At 41.6% G+C, this 25309-nt stretch overlaps 1 protein-coding gene across 12 annotated transcripts in view; it reads left to right on the plus strand.

The window, feature by feature from the left end:
• MITF (melanocyte inducing transcription factor) overlaps window positions 1-25309 on the plus strand; it is a 242273-nt gene that overhangs the window by 211872 nt on the left and 5092 nt on the right. For 9 of the 12 annotated variants that reach the window (XM_074957473.1, XM_074957474.1, XM_074957468.1 and 6 more), the window contains 7 exons: window positions 4748-4975; window positions 6517-6600; window positions 8270-8365; window positions 13969-14086; window positions 18430-18504; window positions 19558-19633; window positions 24632-24779. In XM_074957473.1, the coding sequence (XP_074813574.1) occupies window positions 4748-4975; window positions 6517-6600; window positions 8270-8365; window positions 13969-14086; window positions 18430-18504; window positions 19558-19633; window positions 24632-24779 (825 nt within the window). The remainder of the gene's footprint in view (window positions 1-4747; window positions 4976-6516; window positions 6601-8269; window positions 8366-13968; window positions 14087-18429; window positions 18505-19557; window positions 19634-24631; window positions 24780-25309) is intronic. The other 3 variants (XM_074957469.1, XM_074957466.1, XM_074957471.1) reach the window with 1 other exon arrangement.

Consider the following 25309-nt stretch of genomic DNA (forward strand, 5'->3'; position numbering starts at 1 on the left):
ATATCAAGCAATTTATAAGCATTGTGAAACATTTCCAACATGTACCTGCTCGAGGATGGTAACTGGTGACCCTGTAGGAGTGGGAGGTGAGCAGATGAGCCTCTGCCGGGTGTGGGGGTTGGAAATAGGATTATAAATAACCAGGCTAAGAGCAGAAAGATAGTCTGGATAGAGAAAAGAATGTATTTATAAAATGTCTTGGGCTGGAGATTTAATAGCATGAACATATAAGGAATAAACAAGATCTACCTACAAATTCCTAAAGAAAAAACAGACAATTGCATGCAAAGGGACATCTTGTAGATTGCAGAAAAATGAGCAGTTCAAAGCTTTTTTGAAGTATATAGAACACAATGTATGACCAGGTTCAGAACCACCTCAGAGGGACCTCCCGCAACTTCTCTACACTACAACAGCTCCAGCAGCCTACATCAGGCCACAGATGTAGTTCCCACCTACAGTAACCAACTCTAGAATATACAGTACTCTCCGACACCTCTGCACAGTACTTGTCACCAGGATTAGCATTATAACTCTGGACCCACCAACCCACTGGATGGGAAATATCTTTGATTCTCTAAACCAGTAGACAAATATGGAACTTCTGAGATGTCCCTTTACTGACCTTGAGTATGGGATATAATGGATTTGGAGGAAACAATTGTCAATATAGTATGCATTATGTGTTTAGAGTTAGTGTAAGCCATTAGCTAAATATTTGATGAGAAAATACCCTAGCTTTGTTAACCATTCTCTCCTAGTTATAAGGTCTGGAAAAAAATGAATCCATTAACTTTCATACATTTTCAGTTATTGTGGCGGCTGCTTGTATGGTCTAGGGAATCTTGGAGCCTAATACTGATTTTACTTACACCATGGATAATATTAGCAGTATGCCGCTCCAATGGGTTGGGAGGGTCCTTTCACATAACAGGTAAATAGGATCTTGCTCCATCCATTTTAATTATGGGACCATTAACAAGCAGTCTAAATATCCAGAGACTTTTTTTAAAACCTACATGGGATACTAATGTTGTACAGAGTAGTTTTTGATAGATAGCAAAATGCAGGCTTAGGGTATTTGTAGGAGGAAAAATCCAAAGGAAAGGTGAGGTGTATATAGGATGACTTGGTCTCTAGCTGTTGCTCGGTTCACCATTACTGAAAATAAAACCGTGTTTTAGTGCCAACAAGCGTCTTCTATTTCTGAACTCCATATAATACTTCTGCTAATGCAGAGACATTGTAAATTCCCCCAAACATTCCATGTGACTTCACTCTTTCCTTCCATATGAGGCTCACTTTCCCCTACAGAAAGAAAAGGAGTACTTGTGGCACCTGAGAGACTAACAAATGTATGAGTCATTCGCAAGACATTTCTTTGCTTAAACCATCAATTGCCACTTATTTCCAAGGAGGGGACATACAACAGGGAAAGGGGCAGGCAATCCATACTTGTACATCTTGCTATTACAATAAAACCCTCTTTATCAAAGGTTAATGGCTTTGTTTCAAAGCTTCCTCTCATCCAGTTTTTGGTGTTATTTCCCAAGGTACATCACCTTTCATACCCTTTTACTTTTTCTCTCACAAGTGTATATGCATTTTGAGGCAGAAAGTGTCTTTTCCTACATGTTTGTATAGTACATCACATAACCGTGTCCTGATCCCCTACTGCGGCCTGCCATACTGTAATTTAACGTGCTAATGTTTACAGGTGGACAAGGAAAATTATGGATTTTTGTTGTTAGATTTCTGATCGGAGTCATAATTTTTATCTGTAGGAAATTTGTCATGGTATACTTATCCAGCTCAGAATAAGCTTAGGAACCTCAGTAATCCTTTGGAAAGGAAGATAATGCATAAACTGCGTTCGTAGATTTCCTATTCATTGATGAAACAAATGAATTTGTGTTCCTTCAAGTAAACAGCTATTTTTTTTCCATCCATGAAAATCCTGTTTCGCTCGGGCCATGGTTGTAGAGGAAGTTAATTGTAAAGTTAATTTGATTTGCATACTAAATAATGGAATTAATATAATTAAATCACACACACAACTGTACAAGTATCTTTGTAAGTTCTATGATATTCAAGCATAAGAGGTTTAGTCTTCTGTGTTCATGGTAGTATAGACACAGAGGCTAATTGCACATGCTACGATATTAGTGTTTACAGAAATAGGAAGAAAATTTCAACCCAAACTTTTTTGATGAAAAATGTAGAAACGTATCAATTTTTCAGTTCAAAATGACTTTGTTTTCAAAATTCCTTCAATTTTATTTTTTCAAAAGTTCAAAAATGTTTAACTGCTTAAAATCAAAATGAAACTTTCATGAGACCAAAACAATATATTTTTTCAGAATTGCCAGCAAATTGAAAAATCCATTATGTGCACAGCTCTTTTTACAAACCTTACATGCCATTTGGTTACATATAGGTGTATTTCTGTTCTTAAAAACTGTGTACATAATCATAGCACACACACGTTAAAGTGGAAAATCTAGAGCTATTTCTATCACTACAGATCTGAATTATTCAAGCCCAACTAAGTATCATGCAGGTTAATAAATTATGTTAAAATCCCACTTTCTGTGGCGATTGAACAGGAATAGTTTGACATGCTTCCTTAACAGTATGAACGCAAACAAACTCATTGCCTGTTTTATTTTCCAATGAGTTTTGGATGAAGCCTGTTTTTAATTACAGATCGTAAAATTGTGTTGGGACTTTTCTAGTAATCCATATTCTCTCTCCATGCCAGAAGCTAGATACTTACAATGAGTGTCAGATCAATGTTTAGGTCCTAATGTAGACCCAAGTCTGATAAAATTATTATGGTATTCCCTAGGAGTTGGTGAGGAAGAATAAGGATGACACTGCTGAGAGTGGATGTTTTGCCCTAGCCTATGTCCTCCCAATTCAGATAGGGTTAGGTAAGATTGGAGGAGCGTGACAATATGCAATAAACATGGAAGCTCAGCATAGGACTAGACAACCACATACAGTGTACACCACTGCCAGTGAATACTGCACCAAACTCGTAGCATTTTCTTGCAGCTTCCGCTTCTTACTTGGGACATACAACTCTTAACCTTACTGCTAAAGAAAACTACCATTGTCTGTTGGTATGACTGGAACTAAAGATGAATAGGGAATTGGCCTTGAGCTAACTGTCAATCTGACTTTGATAGCCCATCACTTAAAAGGTCCTTTTATGTTTATGAAAAAGCATGACGTCAAAGCGATGGGAAAAAAAATAATACCAATATTTAGGGCTAAACTTGCATGGCTTCCAAGAAAAGCCCCTTGTGTGAACTGTTTATTTCTCAATGTGCGTAACTAATTAGCTTGGCTTATTATAAGCCTGAGCTGTTGTAGTAAAATTTCTTCCGCCATTTCAGAATAGCTTGTTTATGGTGCATCTGTATGTGAGCCTTTGAACTGGAATAACAGAAAATAAAGGATAAATGCTAAGCCATTTCCCTGGTTAAGCTAGGAACATATAGACATGCTGGAAATGCTTGAATATAATCATTATCAGGTGAGTTACCTTACGCTCACTTTACCTGTTAAAAATGATTGGTTGCAGAGGTTGTCAATAGGTCGACTGTGGGCCAAATCTGGACAGCTAGATGCTTTTGAATGGACCCCAACATCTTTTTATTTACTTATTATTTATTATTAATTATTTTCTCTAGAGTCTATACCTGACTGTATCTTGACAAAAATAATTGACTACCCCTGTGTGTGTGTGTGTGTGTATGTGAAATCCTTTTAATCTGTATATTATCTGGTATATTTTATTTGTTTTGTTCCACAAAAAGTAATTAGGGAGATATGATACTTTTTTTTTGTAGCTGTTCAGCAATTGAAAATAATTTTATCACTATCAAATTTTATTTGAAAGTAATGAGCTTTTTCAGTATGATGTGTTTCAATTTATCCTTTATTTTTTGCTGATAAAAGCAATACTGTTCAGTGTCTGATAAATACAAAATTGCTCTAACAGTGGTGAAAATTTTACTTGGAAGGCTGTTGCCTTTCTTTTATTGCCTACGTGGTAGCATAGGCTCATTTCAGCGTGAGTGATTTCATTAAAAAAAATTCTTGAAGTTAAAAGGCTGCTCTAATATAAAATTTACGATTAATGAAAATGTCTGAGCATACTGAATAGAAAACTAATTTAACTTAGATTTTCAACACTGAAATATTTCTGTTCAGTCATCTGTTATTTCCAGTGGATGTTTTAAAGAGGCTATCCTCATCTCTCTCAAATTATGCTAAATATATATAAGCATTAAGTGTTCTATTTGTAAAGGAAAATGTAATTATTAATTTGCTTAATTTTGTTTACATTTTGTTGTTTGAACTAAAAATATTTTACTGTTTTTTTCAAAAAACTTGTCAGCTATTTCAAAAAACAGAACTCACTTGACCATTGACCACAGGAGACCAACCTAGATAACTTAATTTTATCACTTAAAATCAACAGAATATTGGAAAAATAATCAGATCTGGAATCCTGAATTAAGTTTGAGCTGCAATTGCTGGTACATTAGGAGGCAAATAGCCATTTCTTTGGCTATTGTAATTTGCCAAAATGCGATTGACTTCAATGGAGCTAACAAAGATTTGCACTAGCTGAGGATCAGGCCTATGAAGTATATCTGGGATAAACGTGCATCTAGAACAATGTTATAATGACTCCACAAAACAATACTGCACTATTTTTACCCTGCTCTTGCAGGTGCAGACTCACCTTGAAAATCCAACCAAGTACCACATTCAGCAAGCCCAACGGCAGCAGGTAAAGCAGTACCTTTCTACCACTCTAGCAAATAAACATCCCAACCAAGCTCTGAGCTTGCCCTGTCCAAACCAGCCTGGTGATCATGTCATGCCACCTGGAACTGGAAGCAGTGCACCGAACAGTCCAATGGCTATGCTTACACTTAACTCCAACTGTGAAAAAGAGGTAAATAATCGTGTCTCTGTGTCTGTACTCTACTGTGATATTGTCTTACGTTTAATATAATTCTAACTTGTCTGCTGTGAATGTTAAGCCAGAGTCACTCCTCATAAAGATCTTAAATTTATCTTCTATTGTGAAGTGTTGACTTGAAAAATATAGTTGTCATTTCTAATATATAAAATATTTGGGGTGAAAAATCTGTGGCCCAGTTCAAATTTTTTTTTTTCCTTTGCGCTACTGTACTCAGCTTACACATCTTATTAAAGCCTCTTATGTGGCTGGTCAGAGCACAGAATGGTGAGTAATTAACCTCTGGAGAATGCAAAGCCATTTTTGTTTGTTGGCTGCAAGTTTCTGGAATAATGCTTTTGTGGCTCATTCAGAGTATAAAGAGTAAAAGACATTCTTTTTTAAAAAAGAAAGAAAACCACAAACCATTGTGAGGAGAGAATTACTGAAGTAAAATAAAATTGAAATTACTTCTCACAAAAGCGATCCGTCTGTATCTGATCTGTCAGTCCTCCTTGAAGGAAACCTGCACAGTACTTTCAAAAGATAAGTCTGGGAGCTTAAATTCATATTGTTGTTAAGATTGTGATTTTTAATGTCTAGCAAAGTCACTGGATTTATGTCTTATTACAACAACCTGTAACTCCCTTAACCCCCCCTTTCTGTCCTCTGACTACAAGGGTGTTATCAGGCCACTTCACCTTGAATAGGCCCTTGAAGTATGTGTTAACTGCTTATGCTAAACAATCTGTTTCATCTGATATTTAGCTGGGACACTGAGTACATTTCCCAGACCTGAAGAAGAGCTCTGTGTAAGCTCAAAAGCTTGTCTCTCTCACCAACAGAAGTTGGTCCAATAAAAGATATTTGCTCACCCACCTTGTCTCTCTTTCGAGTTATGAGTGAGTTAGATAGCTTCCCAAAATATCACTGTGTTTATAGCCTTTAAAATATTACTGCTTGGGATTTCAGTCTCAGATCTCCTTTGTGCACATGCAAAATTTCACTTGGATGATGCCTAGACATCTTCTGCAGCAGCATTTGCAGCAACAGCCTTACTGGTACTGATGAATGGTGCCAGTGCTAATGCTTATGTACATCTGTAAGTGTGAGACTATCCAGTGCATATAAGTCGGTGTGTATTTGTGCACCTGCATAAGTCCAAAGAGGAAGACTTTCTAAAAACAAATTTATCCAGTGCTCCTACTTTGATAGTATATAATAATGCATGTGCATGTCTTCTCAGATTTACTTTTTGCAGCAATCACTTTGCACGTGCCAAGAGAGCAGGGCTTTCCCTGTTTTTATTCCATTGTTTCCATGCTTTACAACAAATGAAAATAAAATAGCTCCGTCCCATAAGTCATGATCACACCCCCATTTTGCTTTTTCTCTAAGGAGTTAAAGCTTCACATTGCTGTGTCATCAGGCACATGTGTGCATGACACTGGCTCCACCATGCCCTTCTAGAGGAGAGACTATGCCATAAATTCAGGTCCATGCTTTGCTCTCCCCCCCCCTTTTTATATTCACAGGGATTTTATAAATTTGAAGAGCAAAGCAGGGTGGAGAACGAGTGCCCGGCTCTGAACACACACGCGCGAGCGTCATGCATGCAGGTACTGTATGACACAGGAGTTGAGAGAACAGAACACTTTATAAAGAGAACCTATGTTTCTCCATGATCACCAATATGGAAACCTACCCCCTACTTTGTTTTTGGGTTTTTTTTTTTTTTTTTTTTTTAAAGGATGAGTGGCAGAATTACTATATAGAAACCAAAACTGTGATGTCCTTTCTATGAGTTTATTTCAGAGGTGCATTAGAAATATATCTGAAAAGGGTTGACCCTTCTTCCACATGCCAATCTTAGCCTGTGAAAAACCTCTACATTCTAAGCAAGTCTTGGGAAAACTGTTGGAAAGAATGCTCCTGTATGTTGCTCTTTCCATAGGATTTCAGTGGAAAGGAGAAATGCATTCTAATTCTATCCTGTCATTTTATTTAGGATGCTCTAGTATGTTGAATGACCTCTTTCTATAGGTTTCAGAGTAGCAGCAGTGTTAGTCTGTGTCCGCAAAAAAAAAAGAGGAGTACTTGTGGCAACTTAGAGACTAACAAAAGTCTCCTCTTTCTATAGAGACTGCATTCAGATTTGACAATGTGAGATGAGGTGGTTTAATATTTTCTTATTAGAATAGGGATAATATGGGTCAAGGATATGAATTCTCACTCCCCTGCAAAAATAGCGTCTAGTATATAGCCTGTAATTGCTACAGTGTCTCTTTGTTACTATGTTTTCCTCTCTGGACTCCCTGCTCTGTTGAGCTGGTATGGAAACTGCATCTCCTATGAGTCGCCCAATGGAAATAGCTGCCAATAGAGAAGTGTCAGGGAGGTGAACCAGTTGGATTCCACCAGAGATGGAGGCAACCATTTCAAGGACAAACTTTTGAAATCCTTGGTAATGGTGATGGGCAAGAGAGTGAAATGCAAGGGTTAGGAGAGGAGCGAAGGAAAGGTGAGGAGAGGAGGTTGGAAAGAAGAGACAGATGAAGAACAGGAAGGAAGGTTCATAGAAGTCCCACAACTCTTTCAAAAAGTTATATGCTAGTTTTAAAAATGCACAGAAACTAGTCTCAAATTATGTATGTGTTTGTTTGAATAGACTTCTGTTTCCATCCTCTGCAATGCACGTGCAATCACAGTTTATTGCTATCCCTGATTTTATGGTACTTCGGGGAGGGGGGGGAATGAGCTTGTGGGGCTATCAGCTACAAAGCTGTAATTCAAACCTCACTCTGATCAAAGTCCCTAGGAATACAAATGCTGGCCATTATACAAGAACGGACTCTCTGAAGTTGCCACCAGAAACCATTCTGAAATGGTGTAGAATTGCCAGGCTGGTTGGTGGCCTGGAGACAGTGCTCCTTTTCCTTGTCCTATACCTCCCAAACCAACTGAATTGTGGCATGTTTGGTCTTGATTTGCTTGGCAACTCAATGTTGACTTCTCCTGCTGATTAAAGAATGTCATTGATGATATCTGAAGGCAGCTTACCCTCTCCTGGGCTGGGAGAGTAGTGATTATCACTGGGAGACTGAATTGGAGTATGGCAAAAATGCATAGCTTTCAGGGTCCAACAGATACAGAACTAATGAGGGGGGGGCAGTGTGCCTTGCTGGATCTCTCTCTCTTTATTTTTTAATATTACTGTTGTGTACTATTACTGTTACAAACTCAGTTTCAAGTAATTTGCATTTTTCCCCGTTCACCTTTCTGTTGCAGATGGATGATGTAATTGATGACATAATTAGCTTGGAATCAAGTTATAATGAAGAAATCCTTGGCCTGATGGATCCTGCCCTGCAAATGGCAAATACGGTACAATGGTCCTTTCTTGTCCATTATAGTAACTGCTTGACGTCCTGTCTAGCTACATCTAAATCTCCTCAGCTTTAGAATAGCGCTTAGTGTGAAATTGGAGCACAGCACAATTTGCTATCTGCCGTCTCTAGTGGTTAGGTAGGTGATATAATGAGCATTAAGAATTTACAGTGGAAAGCAACAGGGTGGAACTTGGTTTTAAAAAATGGTTTAAAAATGCTGTGGAACAGCTGTTACGAGGAGTTGGATTTTGGTATAGCCATAACCATCTGCCTTGGAGTCAGATTTAGGTGGTTCCTGGGCTAGTTGCAAGGGGAGGAGTTTTTTTCTCTCACCCCTAATGGGAGGTCATCATGGTACCTAGCCCAGTCTCCAATTAGCAAAGGGTAAGTCCATTTCACCTAGTCTTGTCCTTACACTGTGAGATGGAGCTAGCCCAGGGAAGTTAAAGCAACCTGGGGAATCAGCAGCCCAGGTGTAAAAATCCCTGTGCCCCTACATTCCTATATCTGTACATAGCTTTACATCAGGTACAAGGTAAGCAGACAGACATACACCAGCTTTAAACCAATTTGTATCCACATGCAAAACTGCACAGGTTTAACCAAATGAGTTCAACATCACACCTTTAGTTTAAACCAGTGTAACTTCTATGTGTAGACGAGATCTCTTTCTAGATGAGGGAGAGGTTGGTCAGAGGGCAGAAAAATAACAGAAGGGAGTAAAGAAAGTGATAGCTTAAGAAAGAGAGGAAAGCGAGAAGGGAGCTCAGAAATCCAGAGAGAAGAAGAAATGAGGGATGTGTGAGATGGAAGAGACCCCAATAAATAGTTTGCCTATGGTATCAGTGCTGTTAAGTCTGATGGGGTAGATCTGAGTCAAAGTTGATATTTGTTTTTTATTTAATTCCAGAATTAAGAGCTAGCTCTCAAGGGACTTACTGGCACTAGTTGCCATCTTTTTATAATACCTGCTTGATGCTACACAGCCTAGCCCTCTCTTCCCAGAAGCTCTCACACCTCTCAGCTTATGTGCTCCACTGCAGAAGCTCTAGTTACATCGCTCAGAGAAAAGTCCTCTAGATTATAAAAACAACTTTTTTAAATCGGTGTTTGAGCCACTGTAGAGAATTCTACAGCAGGGATAGAATTCACTCCTAAATTCCATAGCATGATTCAAAATGCACATATCTGCTGTGGAATTCTATAGGATGGTTTAAAAAACAAAACAAAAATCCAGTAGAATGGTTTAAAACAAACCCCCCTGGGAGGTATAATACCGCCTACTAAGGATATCCTCTTTGGTTAATTTCTGGAGTAATTTTTATAGAATCCTATTGGATTAATCCCTACTAAAACCCATAGAACCTCTTTCCATAAATGGTTCCTATATTTCTCCTCCCCCATGCCCTTTCACGGAGCCCCTGATGTGGGAACCCTGCACCCCCAGAAAGGAACCACCAGTGCTTTTCTGTGCTACTTTAGTGGGGAACCCTTTCAGTTGCCGCATGTGCATACATGCTCCCAGTAACACTATAGAGACGTGTGCCAGCAGTTACAGTTCACAGCTGTAATGGAGATCTCCAAACCCTGAAACTCTCTGATCTGCCACTCACCCGCTTCTGCTCCCATAGGTGGACCTTTTTCATCAGCTGGTGAGATCTGTGATTGAAATGAAATGAGAGTGAACTTTAAAGTCCAATACTATTGCATACAGTTCATTGTTATTTATTCAGTTTCCAGCGTAAGTAGCTTTAAATATCGTTAGGAAAGACTCTGTCCTTTAAGTAATTGATCAAATTAATCCAAAAAAAAAAAATGCAGGCTTTCTACACTTTGCTGTATACTGAGATATTATAATAAGATTGGCAACATCGGGGCTTCTCTGTGTCATCAAAGTAAAACTGCATTGACTAGGAAGCTTATCCCACTCTCCCCAGTAAACTTCAAGCCAGTGCTCTTCTCAAGCAACAAGAAAAAATATATCCCGTATCTTGTAATTGCTGTTCAAACAGTTTGATCCTGCTCCTATTGAAGTAATGGGAATTTTTGCCATTGGGAGCAGGATTGGGTCCTTAGAACTTTGTATTGCTGTAACATTGTAAAACATCTGTAGGCTCACTATTGATTTAACTACAAGGTGAAAGAACGTGGAAAGGAAGCAGTCCTCAGAGACTCTCAATCTATAAATAGCTCAGCTCATCTTAGACCATAACAAAGGCTTTGTTGTTCTGTTATAAACGAAAAAGAAACGGCCCAGTTTGCCACATGTGGTAACAGTGCCCTTGATTTTCAAAACAGAAGATCTATAGTGAGTCAGTGCTAATGGGAGGTTCAAGCACCACTTCATTGAAAAGCATCAGGCTTTTTGCAATAAATTACAGCACTCACCCTTTGCTGCCGAAGACCTGTCTTGTCACTTGTGACCAAAATTCAAGTGTGATGTATTTGATCTGACCGTAAGAAACATAACAAAGGCCACCATGCTACTTGCAGTATGCTTGGAAGTGACCCAGCAGCAGAATAGCTGGGGTATTGTACATAATACTTAACTCTATACAAATTAGGTTTAAAAAGCAGAGCCGGGTGGGGAAGTGTAACTGCTACTCACCAAAACCAACGAAGCTTAAGCAAAATTCCAAAACGGAATGCTTCCTGAACGTTTAGCCTGACTTCCTTTAAAATCTGCCTTTCCTGCAACAGTCAAATCTCTTCTTTAGAGGAGCTCCGTGTTAGTCACGGAATGATGTTTGTAGGTCAGGAGGAATTTTAAGCAACAGAACAGTACTAAGAATAGGTAGGATGCCCCAGTTGGGGAAGGGGAGCCCCTCAATGCATCATGGTGCTTTGTGGATTAGCCAGACCATTTTCCATCTTGGTTATTCAGAACTCACAATAAAATTAATGTGGACATTCGTTTTATTGCGAAAGGATAGGAAGGCTGTAATCAGTGGTGAGATGGTTCAGTTTCATAACTTGACACCCAGTTTCCCAAGAGATCCTTTCATTAGATTCCAGCACAACCAGCCATTATTTTAGCTGGAAATCATGACTTCTGGTAGCTGTAATACCCAGGGATCCTGACATAATCTTGCAACAAGAGTGAGAAATTTACACTGTTACTCTACTTCATGTGTGGCCTGTGCATCTGGAGGACCAAACCCTGAGAATGACACACCTGATGGGAGAGGTCTCATTATACCACACTCTTGTGAGTGACCAAGCTGAGTTGGGTGCCAGGCTTGCCCTTCTTCCATTACCTCTTCTGGGAGACTGAAGGTTGTTTCACTACTTTGAGATGATCTGCATAAAGTTCCCAAACAGTGGAAAGCCACCTGAGTTGCAGTAAAACCCAGACAGAGAATCAGATTAAAACAAAAAGGGGCGATACACATATGTATGTATATATGGCAACATATTAAATCTCAATCCGCCTTCGCAGAGTTTTAGACAGGGACACCGTTACAACATGCTGTCCCTACCTGGAATAGTTCTTTCTCTGTATCTCTCAAGCCTTGTAGGTTACTTTGATCTGCCACCCCATCATCTCTTTTGCAAACATATATGCATACTCTCCAAAGAGGGATATGGCAGTTTGTCATAGAATTGTGTTTCCTAAATCCATCCAGGACTGTTTGCTGCTCTGGACAGTTTGGGTCCTTTTTTTTTCTTGTATCCCTTTTATGGTTTAAGGTTGTCAGTTTTCATGCAATTCGATGGAAGTTGGATACAACTTCTGTTATGCTTCCTAGTTCCTTTCAAAGGTGGATACACCCAAACCGGTTTCCCACACGCACCGCATCGTATTTTAAAAACTTTTCTAACTTTTGAATTCTTGACTTTGCAACCTTCATTTTCTTTAGGGCTGTCAAACAATTTAAAAAAAATCTTAATTAATCGTGAGATTAAAAATATTGTTGCAGTTAACTGCAGTTTTAATCACACTTTTAAACAACAGTAGAATACCCATTTAAATTTAGCTTGGAAGTATGTCATCTGGAATGGTGGTCGAAGCATGAAGGGGCATACAAATGTTTAGTATATCTGGCACATAAATACCTTGTGGTGCTGGCTACAATAGTTCCAGGAGGGAGTAAGGGTGCCAGAGGGGGTTCATGGCTGGGGCAGGGGGTTGGGATGCCCGAGGGGGTGCGGGGTATGGGCTCCAGGAGGGGGCTCAGAGGGGAAGGGGGTGGAGGTGCGGGCTCTGGAAGGGAGTTAGGGTGCGGGAGGGGGGTTCTGACCTGGGGCAGGGGGTTGGGGTGTGGGATGGAGTTCGGGGTGCAGGCTCTAGCCGGGCAGTGCTTACCTGAGGCGGCTCCCGGTTGGTGGCGCAGCAGGGCTAAGGCAGGCTCCCTGTCTGCCCTGGCTCCGCATGGCTCCCGGAAGCAGCGGTATGTCTGGCTCCTATGCTCAGGGAGGGCTAGGGAGGCTCCATGTGCTGCCCACGCTCACAGGCACCGCCCCCACAGCTCCCATTGGCCGGGAACTGCAGCCAATGGGAACTGCGGGGGCAGCACATGGAGCCTTCCTGGCCCGCCCTGCGCCTAGGAGCCAGACATGCCACCGCTTCCAGGAGCTGTGTGGAGCCAGGGCAGACAGGGAGCCTGCCTTAGCCCCGCTGCGCCGCTGACCAGACTTTTAATGGATGCCTGGCAACCCTACCCTGTCTGCTTAGGGGAGTTGGATGTAGTTAGGTTAAGACTCTTGTTGTCACTTTTGACCATGTATTTCTCCGATAAGCCACTGTACCCCAACATTTTTCACTTGCACAATTTGTGCAGCCTGCATCCTCTCCTGTCACATGGTGAAGTCACATCATTAATATGAGGTCATGTGACCACAAGGCTCAATTATTGCAGATCCCTCCTACCAGGCCTTCTCTGGTACTTATAACTCCTGCAGAATGCAATGGCACTTTAACTCAGTGATTTGAGACACCCTGGCCCATATAATGCAAAAAAGTGTGGAGACATCCCCCACATGTTTTTCATGTTAGAACAGGAAAATCCCAAATCAAGCTAGGTCTTTACTATGCAGGGAGCTCTCAGATCAACTAAATACAGTTGGCTTAAACAAGTCCACGTTACATGAACGTGTAATTCATTTCTGTAGGGCAATGTCACTCTTTTTAACATTTATGGGAGAGTTTGGGCTCCCTCTTATGTTTACATTTAAACTTTAAAGGCTTTTTTCCTTTTTCCGCCCAACACAAGTATACTCAGTTTTTTAAAACTAACTTTACAGGAACAATATCATAAGTTATGAAAAATCTACTTAGTTCTTATGCAGAGGTCCTTTGTAGCCTGGAGAATGAAGTTCCTTGGCTTCCTTGTGTTTTGTCTGTATTAAAAATGAGATTGTCTATATATTCTGTATCATCCTTTGCTTTCTGTGTCTCTAGGGATCTTGCCTTAGAGAAAGAATTGCAGCATTCTCCCAGAGTAGTTATTTTTCACGTCCAGACCCATTTTCATTAGTGATGTTGAGCTCCCTGTTTGCACATGGAGCCGAGAACAGATTTCTTAGCAAACGTTGGCTTTGTTCAAGTGTTTGAGATGGGCCGCAGCAAGTGACCTTTCTCCCTTTTATTTTTTCCAGTTACCTGTATCTGGCAATTTGATTGACCTTTATGGCAACCAAGGCATGCCTCCTTCAGGACTGAACATCAGCAACTCGTGTCCAGCGAATCTTCCCAATATAAAAAGGGAGCTCACAGGTAAATGATCTTAAAACGTTATCACTTGAAATGATCTGACATGAGGGTTTACTTTTTTAAGAGATGTTTTTGAAAATTCAGTTATGCAATCGGAAATTTTGGAGGTTCTCGATTCTTCACTTTGTGCATTTCCTTGCAGGCCTGTTAGCTTCCACTACACAGCACAAGAGGGGTGATGTTAACAATGGGGTTAGTTTCCTTTCCGTAGATATGTAATCAGTTTGCTTCGTAACAAACAAGGACAGTACCATCATGCGTGGAAATCCAAGGGTTTTCATAATCAACCTGCAGAGTAAAACCCTGTAGCATTTAAAAGATAGAAAACTCTTTGCGTCTCTTACATAGCTACTCTCTAGATTGGATCTATTATATGCTTCTCCGGCTATAGGTGTAATAGCGACTTGAATTAACATGATGCTTCTCGAGAGACTTCATGGAGAAGAATATTGTATGTAATGACTCTGCCAGTGGGGGTGATTGTTAATGATAAGAAAATAATTTGTAATACTGTCAGACTAGGAATGTGGGATCTATAACAGTGTCAGTTAACCCCTTGCTGCTGCGTTTAGGTGGTCAGGTATTGTGGAATGAATGGATATTTACTCATTTACAGCATAATAAATGTTAAGAATCTTCCAAGAATCTCATCACCTAAGTCGTAAAACAGCCTTTCCTTATATATGAACAGTGCTCTGGTCCCAAACATTTAGATGCATTAGGAAGTAATAGATTGATAAAATCACTTTCCATTGCAGCTCCAAGGAAAAGAACATATATTTAAAAAAGACATGAGTTTAAAAAACAGCAACCCAAAAACCTATTCTACTGTTTAAAATACAGAGGTATACAGAAGCAAACTAGAGTGAAGCTTTAAGACTCTGGGTGCATTTTAGAGAAGGGAAAAGCTTGGATTCTTTGACAGGTTTCAGAGTAACAGCCGTGTTAGTCTGTATTCCTAAAAAGAAAAAAGAAAAGGAGTACTTGTGGCACCTTAGAGACTAACCAGTTTATTTGAGCATGAGCTTTCGTGAGCTGTTAGCAGCAGGAGAGTGGGGTGGGAGGAAGTTTTGTTTCATGGTCTCTGTGTGTATATAATGTCTTCTGCAGTTTCCACGATATGCTATGCATCCGATGAGGTGAGCTGTAGCTCACGAAAGCTCATGCTCAAATAAACTGGTTAGTCTCTAAGGTGCCACAAGTACTCCTTTGGATTCTTTGAGGCATTTCTCACTGTCTTAGTTTCACTTTCGTTTTGGGAATGAGGCAGAATAGCCGCTAACCACAGTTGGGGGATAGCTCAGCCCACTTGTTAAGTACACCTTATACACATGTAAAACTGGCTTTAAGCACGTGACCAATTCCTCTTAACAAGAGACATACTCTAAGGACGACCAGGTATTTGGGGACGCAACCTTCAGCGGACATGCCAGAGGCGTAGTTTCTTGGCTGCCTACATTCTTACCTATTTGCTAGGTTGGTGTCCTGCAAACTCGCAAGCTAACTGAACTAAACCACAGATGCTGGGCAGCAGCGAGCTTAAATGTGCTCCTGGAACAGTTCTGCACGTGTTGACTCTTCTGGAGGGAGTCCTACCTCTTTGCCAGCGCCGAGGCATTGGCACCGTTTGCTTTCTGACATGTGGTCACGCCACACAAACAAAGCAGTGCTTCTCTCAAGGCAGTTGTGGCTGCTAAAATGGTCGCTTGCCTTGGAAGGCCATTAGGATTGCAGTAGAGGTGTAGAGATGCTTAAAAAAAGTAGTCTGATTGCAGACCATAGCAACCAGGTGCAGGATGTTCCACAATGGTGGAAAGTTAGGTGAGCCTCTGGATGCAAGCTAAGCACACAGCCCGAGGGAATACATAGGAAACCAGCCTGACTGGCGGATGCACAGTACAAGGTTGTGTAAGACTTGGGATGTAAAGCAAAAAAAAAAAAAATCTGTGAATGAGGAATGCTCTTTCAGATGGGGTGTTAAGTCAAAATAAGAGTCAACCTAATTCCAGGCAGTCTCCCTGCCTCAATCCACCCTTAGATGGGGGTGGTTCAGAGCAATGGTTTACATACTGTAAGAGCAGACGTCCAAATATGTGCTAGCAGGTCATATGCAGGGACTAGGTTCCGGTGTGTGGACAGTGCCTTCCATCTTGTGTGGTACCAGAATGCATATAAAAATATGGAAGCATCTGAAGAATTTCCCTTTAAAAAGCAATTGTCTTGCTGTCGTGTGGGATGGGGGAGTATCAGATCAAATCAGAAAGTTGTGTTTTCTTGAGGACATCAGTTGCTGTAAATGAGGATTTTGTTGTCCCCAGTGTGAACACAGAAACTGAATTCTGATCTCTGCATCCTCAGGGTAGAAAAGCCTTTTGTTCTCCCATAACTGAAGTCTGGAAGTACCCTGATAGTGAGAACCAGGGGTGAAAGTAAGGGGGTATGGGCCAGTATGGCATACTGGTAAAATGTAGCTGCCAGTACCGGCCCGTACTGCTGACTTTAAAGCGCTGCCGTGCCAGCGCTTTAACATCGCTTGCTGCCCCTTTTGCGCCCCCGATCGGCTGCCCTGCCGGGTCCCTACCAGCAGGGCCACCAAGGGGGGGGGGGCGCAAAAGGGGCAGCAATGACCCGGCAGGGCCTCCGATGCGGGGCGCAAAAAGGGTAGCGATATAAAGCTTTAACATCGCTGCCCCTTTTGCCCCCTTCCCCCCCTAGCTGCTGGTGGTGGTGGGGGGGGGCGGGGGCAAAAGAAGTAGCTGTCCTGGGGCCGCAATTTAAAAGGGCCCAGGGCTCTGGCTGCTGTTACTGTGTCAGCGCCGGCTGGAGCCCTGGGCCCTTTAAATCACCGCTGGAGCCCCAGGCGGTGCAGGCCAGGGAGCGCAGATGGACTGGCTGGGGGACACTGACCACCCCCCCCAGCCCCACCCCTTCCACCTGAGGCCACGCCCTTCCGGGGGGGCCAGAGCAGCCCTGTACCAGTAAGAGCTGTATTTTACTTTCACCCCTGGTGAGAACATGATAGTCCCTTTTCTGTGTTCAGGAAAACACATCATGATGTTCTGTGGTAGAGCTGCTTGTTTTGTATTGTGTTCCCATGTGATGAGAGCAATTATTTGTACTGCAACAGGAATATGTGTAATTGCAGATTTAGAGTGTTTTTAAGCATATTTTTCACACCACCTTTCCTTGTGGGATTTAAACTCTTGGCTTGTCTGCACAGTAGGGCTGAGATGTTCAAATCCAGTGGAAGAATCTCATCCTCTTACTAGGTGGCTATGCAGATGCCTCTGTAGAACTTTTGGGTTAACTGCTTCCCTGTTGTAAAACTCCTGTGCAGTCACTGTATTCTACTCGGGGATGGATTTCACCTATTGCTTCTAAAACTCCTGAAGTGAAATTTTTTTTTTCTATAGTGCTTGGATGATACTTGCACAGCTGTGAGCATGTTGCGTCTTAGCATTGTGCTTCAGTACCTTGCTGAAATAGGTCCCTTCTCTTTTCTGAGTCTTGGTCTACACTTAAAGTTAGGTTGACCTAGCAATGTCAATCAGGGGTGCGAAAAAACACATCCCTGACTCAGTTATGATGACATAACCCCAATAGAATGGAATAGTGCTTCCATCGGCGTAGCTGTGTCAATGGAATAGTGCTTCCATTGGCGTAGTTATCATTTTGGGGAGGTGGGATTTCCACATGGATGGAAAAACCCTTTCTGTTTCTGTCAGCCTCCTCTACACCAGGGGTTCTCAGACTTTTTTTTTTGCTGAGCCTCTCTTTGAAAATATTTCAGGCTCTGATGATCCCCCCTCCCCCCCCCCCCCCAAAAAAAAAAAAAGTGATACCAAATTACTGTACATACTCACAGGAGCATTAAATGAAGCATATAATCACTATCCCTGCAGTCAAAGGCACTGAAGCCTCTCAAAAAGTGTAAAACAACAATATGGTATTGCCACCCTTACTTCTGGCAGCAGCACGGTCTGGCAGCTGCTGTACCCGCCCCCCTTCCAGCTTCCCTCCCCCTGGCAGTGTCCTCTATTTGGGAACTTGAAGTATGGTAACCTGAGCAAAGGATCTAAAGGTTATCACAATCTTTCTTGTGATCTGACGACCCCCAAGCAATAGCTTTGTGATCCCCTTTTGGGTTGGGACCGCCCGTCTGAGAAACGCTGGATGGGGTTATGTCGGCAAAGCTATGGTGATGTAGCTGTGTTAGCATGGTCTCCGTAGTAGGCCTATCCCTAGTGATAAGATAAATGACGTCAGAAATATGTATGTGCTTTATAAATTGCTGTGTTGGCCTCCTTGACTTTCCAAAATTCTAATGACTTCATTCACGTGCACAGCGTGTATTTTCCCTACAGAGTCAGAAGCAAGGGCGCTGGCTAAAGAGAGGCAGAAAAAAGACAATCACAACTTAAGTAAGTTTCATTATGCTCATATACAATATTTCCTTAATATTTTAGTTGATGACCCACAGTGAGGAGTAAGGTACACAGAGGATTATTAAGGATTTAATTATTTTTAAAAAGGCATTAAAGCTTTGGGTGGCTTACTGTGCAGTCCTTACACCACTTTGTTATTGGTTATAGCCACAGATGGAATATCTCAAATTCTCTCATATTGATTGCTTAAACCTGCTATTGAATTTAAAACAATATTTTTCAAAACAACTATTTGAGAACAGTTTTATAAACTTATGAGACTATGATCCAAATTCTGAATTCACAGTGGTTTCACCTGCACCGGTATAACTGAGAATAGACTTTGGCCAGTTGCCTTTGACAAATACACTATACAAAATTTTACCAGGAAAAAAATTTGTGGTTTAAATGAAAATGTAATGTATACAATCAAATCATGTATCTCTTCTTTAAACTTGTGTGCATAAGTATAAGGATATCTATATCTATATATATCTATATCTATATATTTTTAAAGAGCATACTTTTATATTTACCACCATGAATACATGTGTTTTTACTAACTTTAAAATTCTAAAAGGACACTTTAGGATCCTTTATATCATTTCTAAAAACAAGAAACAATCTCATGCCTCTAGTTAGAAAGCAAAACTCCCGACTGTTTTCAATAGCGACATCTCCTTGATGGCGCAGTATGGTTTAAGATTTTTAAATTGGATCATGCAGTGTTTTGAGGAAGTATGGCAAAGTACTTAAAGAATGAGACTGGGATTCAGAACCTTGGGTTATTTTCTGCCTTTCCACTGACAAACTGGATGTCCTTGGACAAATCACTCAGTTTCTGTGCCCTAATCTATCCAGTTGAAAAGTGGGTATAAGACTTACCTGTGTCACAAGTATGTTTATAAAGCTTAAGTGGTGTATCAAGTATTCATGTATATAAGTATAAAGCATGAAGTGTTTTTGAAATCTTTAAATTAAAGGGATTGCATTCTGTAAGCGGAAAGCATTATTTTTACTAATGTGTATTTCTTTATTATTTTCCTAAAGTTGAACGAAGGAGAAGATTTAATATTAATGATCGCATTAAAGAATTAGGCACATTGATACCAAAATCAAATGACCCGTAAGTATGGGACTGTCTCTTCGGTAATGATGATATGTGTGAATTTTTGTTTAAATGTCTTAAGAGTGCCTTTGTGCTCAGTAGCTTACTGTACTTTGGGAGTACATTAAGCTAAACCACCCAAGGGCACTCTGGGCACCCAGTAAGAGAGTCCACATAGACAGTTAGCGTGGAATAGCTAGTGTGCTTGAAATTCACACCCTAGTTTATTGTGTACTAATTTCCCTGTGTAGACAAACCCCTGTAAGGCCACACCACTGAGTCTCTTCACAGCAACTGAAATCTTTAAAGATTTTGACTAATTTTTGTTTGATCCTCATGGAAAATTGTGTAGATGGTATATCTTAATGAACCATATCAGGCAATGAGTTCGCCTTTGCAGAAGCACTAGTCTGGCCTGCAGGAACTTGGCAGCAGTTGTGTCAGTGAGCACCCAGTGTACTGCCCCACCCTTTCAAAAAACAGGAAAAAAAATGTTGCTTTGTTCCGGTTCGCCACATTACTAACTACGAACTTGCCATAAGCATGCCCAGGCTTACACATCCATGCAGAAGTAGCTTTATTAAGTAATTTACTGTAGTTAATTTATCATAACTAGGATAAAATATATAAAGGTTATGAAACCTTCATGTTCCAGGACGAAAGCCAATCATGAAAGGGCTGAATCCGTGTCCATTGAAGTCAGTGGGAGTATTACCATTGATTCAGTGGATGTCAGATCATGTGCTTCCCACTAACAGCCTGGGGTAGGAGGAAACTTTCCTCCTGGCATGTTGACACATAACTGTTCCCTGTGGAGGTTTTAGATCCTCTTCCTCTGATACTGGCTAATATGGGATAAGATACTGGACCAAGTGGACCATTGCTTTGATTGGTATGGCAATTCAAATGGAAAATGATAATGCTCCCAAGTGGATAGTCCTCTCAAGTTTTAAAAAAAAAAAAAAAAAAGGAAACCAGGCTGGTACTTACCTCCTGTTCTAGTACATGAATTGGGAGTTCCTGGTCCCTGATGCAGAACCCAGAACAGGGATCCTGCTGGCTACTGAGCTGAGCCAGATGCTTTCCATGTTCCAGTAGACCTAAATCTTATCTTGACATGCTGATTCTCCACCATCCACAAAAGGGCAAACCCACATAAATACCGTCATGATGGGCTTGGACAGGGGGGTTAAATATCTTCACATTCCAGTACAATGCCTTCAAGCAATCCATGTATCCTAACCCTCTTGCGAGGACCAGGCACCAGAGGCATTAATTAGGCCTTTTCTACATGGGGGAAAACTGACTGCCATGGCGGTTCTGCAAAAACTCCTCCATGTGGACACTACTCCTGGAATAAAATCACTTTTATTTGGAATAATTACTCCACTTCAGAAGAATAGCAGTCCCAGATTAGAAGCATCTATTCTGGACATGTGTCCACAGAGGGAGCTATTCTGGAATAGCTATCGTAGAATAGCTTTTTCAGCAGTAACTGTGCCGGGCAATTTCTCCATGTAAAGAATCCCTTATACAGTGTCTCTTGCAATTTTTAAAAGAGTATTGTGAGGTACACCCCTTACAGAAACTACTTAATTGTGAACACTGCCAGTGTATTGCCCTAGATCGAAGCCCTGTTCAGCAAATGGATGTGAACCTGAAGAGTAGGCACTTGCCTCAATTCTGGTCAGCCATTTAGAAAGAGAGATCCTTGGGGTGGCTGCCATTCCTGAAATAGGCTTGTCCTTGCGTTGAAATCGCTGTACATAAAGCAAAGATCTGACCCTACGGGCTCATTAATGATCCCGGTGAAGGTGTTAATCCTGGTGTCTTGACCAAACTCCAGTTGGGGTGATGGAAGTGAGCAGGCACTTTATCCAAGGAGCGCAGGATTTGGGTCATTTGTATTTTGAAATCTCTTCTGCTCTCCACTCGCAACAAAGCTTTATCAGTGTATGCTAGTATCAAAACTGGAAAGTTATTGTTCCCTCCAGAGGAAAATTGATGGAGTAACTTGATTAACCCGTATCTCTTGAGACGATGACCTATGTCCATTTTACATTACCACAGAAAGTCACTATACACAGCAATTCTTGATTCTTCATGAATGATCACCGAGAAAGAATCGGTCGGTTCACAGTTCACTCTGTTTACATTCTTGATACAGAGATGGGATAATCTAGAGAGAGCTCATTTGTTTTTGCTATCCTGAAGACTGAAAATAATGTTCTATATTTCTCTCTTCATAAGTGTCTCGGTGCCATGGAGTAAGTAAATAAAGCAGGGCATTAGCTACGTAAGCATTTATCAAGTGATTCAATATATTGCTTGAGACCAAGTGATTGCAATATTAATCAGAAGAGCAAAGATCAGTATGCTGAAGTTCGTAAAGGATGCGCACACAAAGCTGAATAGTTTTAAAATGTACTTGTCTGTCTCTTTAACAGTTTAAAAAAAAAAAAAAAAGTAAAAACATTCCCTCCCAGCACTACTACTTGGTCTTTGTCCCGCACGTTACATAACGTGTCTCTTCCTCCTTCCCTACTAAGGAATCCCTGGAAAATGCACCTTCAGTTGCATCATCATCAGTCATGTGTGAGATTGTGTGACAACATGTTAGATCTGAGCCTTGCTACTGTGTATACGTTTTAATTGTGTGATCGTGTGATAAGACCCTACTAGGAAAAACTGGGCCCTAATCAGTGCAAATGGGACCAGATACTTCCCAATGAAACCTTTTAATTCTAGTGTCTTTCCAGCCAAGGTAGGATTCCACAGGGGAGGCTGTTTGTGCGTGCACTCTCTCACGAGCAAAGGAGTAGTAGGCACTCCTAGCTAACGCACGAATTCTGTGTGCTGGCTGGCTGGAGGGTTCACCACACCCCCTAATCAGGTTTCAGAGTAACAGCCGTGTTAGTCTGTATTCGCAAAAAGAAAAGGAGTACTTGTGGCACCTTAGAGACTAACCAATTTATTTGAGCATGAGCTTTCGTGAGCTACAGCTCACTTCATCGGATGCATACTGTGGAAATTGCAGAATACATTATTATATACACAGACACCATGAAACAATACCTCCTCCCACCCCACTCTCCTGCTGGTAATAGCTTATCTAAAGTGATCATCAAGATGGGCCATTTCCAGCACAAATCCAGGTTTTCTCACCCTCCGCCCCCCCACAGACAAACTCACTCTCTTGCTGGTAATAGCCCATCCAAAGTGAGCACTCTCTTCACAATGTGTATGATAATCAAGGTGGGCCATTTCCTGCAGGAATCCAGGTTCTCTCACCCCCTCACCCCCCTCCAAAAACCACACACACAAACTCTCCTTACAACGTGCATGAAAATCAAGGTGGGCCATTTCCAGCACAAATACAGGTTTTCTCACCCCCCCACCCCCATACACACACACACTCACTCTCCTGCTGGTAATAGCCTATCCAAAGTGACCACTCTCCTTACAACGTGCATGAAAATCAAGGTGGGCCATTTCCAGCACAAATCCAGGTTTTTTAACCCCCCCCCCCACACACACACACACACAAACTCACTCTCCTGCTGGCAATAGCTCATCCAAACTGACCACTCTCCCCACAATGTGCATGACAATCAAGGTGGGCCACTTCCAGCATAAATCCAAGTTTAACCAGAAGGCCGGGGGGCGGTGGGGGGTAGGGAAAAACAAGGGGAAATAGGCTACCTTGCATAATGACTTAGCCACTCCCAGTCTCTATTTAAGCCTAAATTAATAGTATCCAATTTGCAAATGAATTCCAATTCAGCAGTTTCTCGCTGGACTCTGGATTTGAAGTTTTTTTGTTGTAAGATAGCGACCTTCATGTCTCTGATTGCGTGACCAGAGAGATTGAAGCAGCTCACTTCCCTTTGGTCCAGTGTGGAGCAGGTCACCCTGGCTCTGTCTACGCCTGTGGCGGCGTGTAGCGTGCAGACGCTACGCACCCACCTGGCCAGGGTATAAACAGCAGTGTAGATGGTGTGGCTGAACTGAGTAAAGTAAAATGTCCTGCACTCCTGAACCCCCAAGGTTTATACCCTACATGGCTTTCTACACATCCAAGCAATGCTGCCCACATCCTTACTGCTATTTTGGATAGTGTAGTGTCCAGCTGCCTCATTGTTGCTGGAGCCTTTCCACACCACAATGAAAGGCTCTTGTAGTGGGGAAAGGGCCTGACAGCCGGGAGGCAGCAGGGAAAGGCTCTGGCCAGAGGGAAGGCTCTGCCCTGCCAGAGCCTTTCCCTGCTTTGTCTAGCTACCCACTGCAGTGACAAGTGTGGACGCAGCCTGCCTTTCCACGCTGATAGCAATGACATGTGTAAGGCCTGTACTTTACACGGTGCTGTAAATGTAGACGTAGCCTCTGAGTGGGTGTTTTAGTGGCTAGGAATCTTGCATAGGAGGGTGTCCAAGGCTCCCATGCTCTTTTCTCTCAGTCAGTAACACGTCTTTGCAGTCCAGGGCTAGAGTTGGCCATTAGCGAATGGGAGTTTAACTATGTTGTTCAAAGATCAAAGCTGAAATCCAGCATTGCTCATTCAGAGGTGGGGTATGATGAGAGGTAGTCAAGCAGCCTCTCAGATGTCACTGAAAGCCAAGTGAGTCCTCTCATCTTTAGCTATTCTGTCCCTTGGCACTAATGCACTAGAATGAGATCTATGCGAAACTCGAATCCTTGAATACTGTAATTTACCATCCCTGCAGTTTCATTCCCATGAGAAAGCAATGGTGAGCATGTGTCCTCTTCAGTAATTACGTGAATCCAAACCCCGTACAGTAGACTGCCTGCTAATGAGTTGCCCTCTGGCTCCCCCTAGTGTATTACACACAGCTCTTTTTAAAGTCGATAGTTTGTAATACTATAATTCTGTCAGGTGCGGTGTAACTTGTGCTGTTAAACGTCACTGCAGCTCTGCTCTACGCTTTGGAAGGGGAGTTAGTGATCAGTGAGCTTGGGTAAGAGGTTGATTTTTTTTTTCCAACACTACTTTTATAGGGACATGCGCTGGAATAAGGGCACTATTTTAAAAGCGTCAGTGGACTATATCCGCAAACTGCAGAGAGAACAACAACGCACAAAAGAACTTGAGAACAGGCAGAAGAAATTAGAACATGCCAACAGACATCTATTGCTCAGAATACAGGTTTGCTGATAAATACATTATGAATGCATTTAACAGTTGTATGTATGTATGTATATCATTCACATCTATTTGCTACAAGGAAACGCCAGCTTACTATGTAACTTAGAGGGAGCCATATTGCTGGTCCTGCAATATCTATGATTAATGCTGAGTTGAACTTGTAGAGTTCTTGGTCCTCCCGTTACCAGAGGAGACAAGCTATGTTATAGGAGGAACTTTAAAAAGTGAGACACTTCTGGATAGCAGATAATTCTCTAGCCTTTTTGTAAAACATTTGTAGTTTAGTGTGTCTCTGCTCTCACCACACAACTTGAAGCACGGCAAACTACACTGGGCATTATTAGGTTGTAGATACAGATGAGGAGTCCAGTCCTGCTCTCATTGAAGGCAGAGAAAGATTTGCCATTGACTCCAGTAAGAGCAGGATGAGCCCAAGGTGCCGTATTCTATATGGAGCAGTTGTCAATATGGTCAAGTTAGTTCAAATGCTTTTTGACTGAAGACTGCTAATGGTTTTCCTCTCACATGAC

Source organism: Natator depressus, chromosome 7, assembly GCF_965152275.1.
Source record: "Natator depressus isolate rNatDep1 chromosome 7, rNatDep2.hap1, whole genome shotgun sequence".
Classification (NCBI taxonomy): domain Eukaryota; kingdom Metazoa; phylum Chordata; order Testudines; family Cheloniidae; genus Natator; species Natator depressus.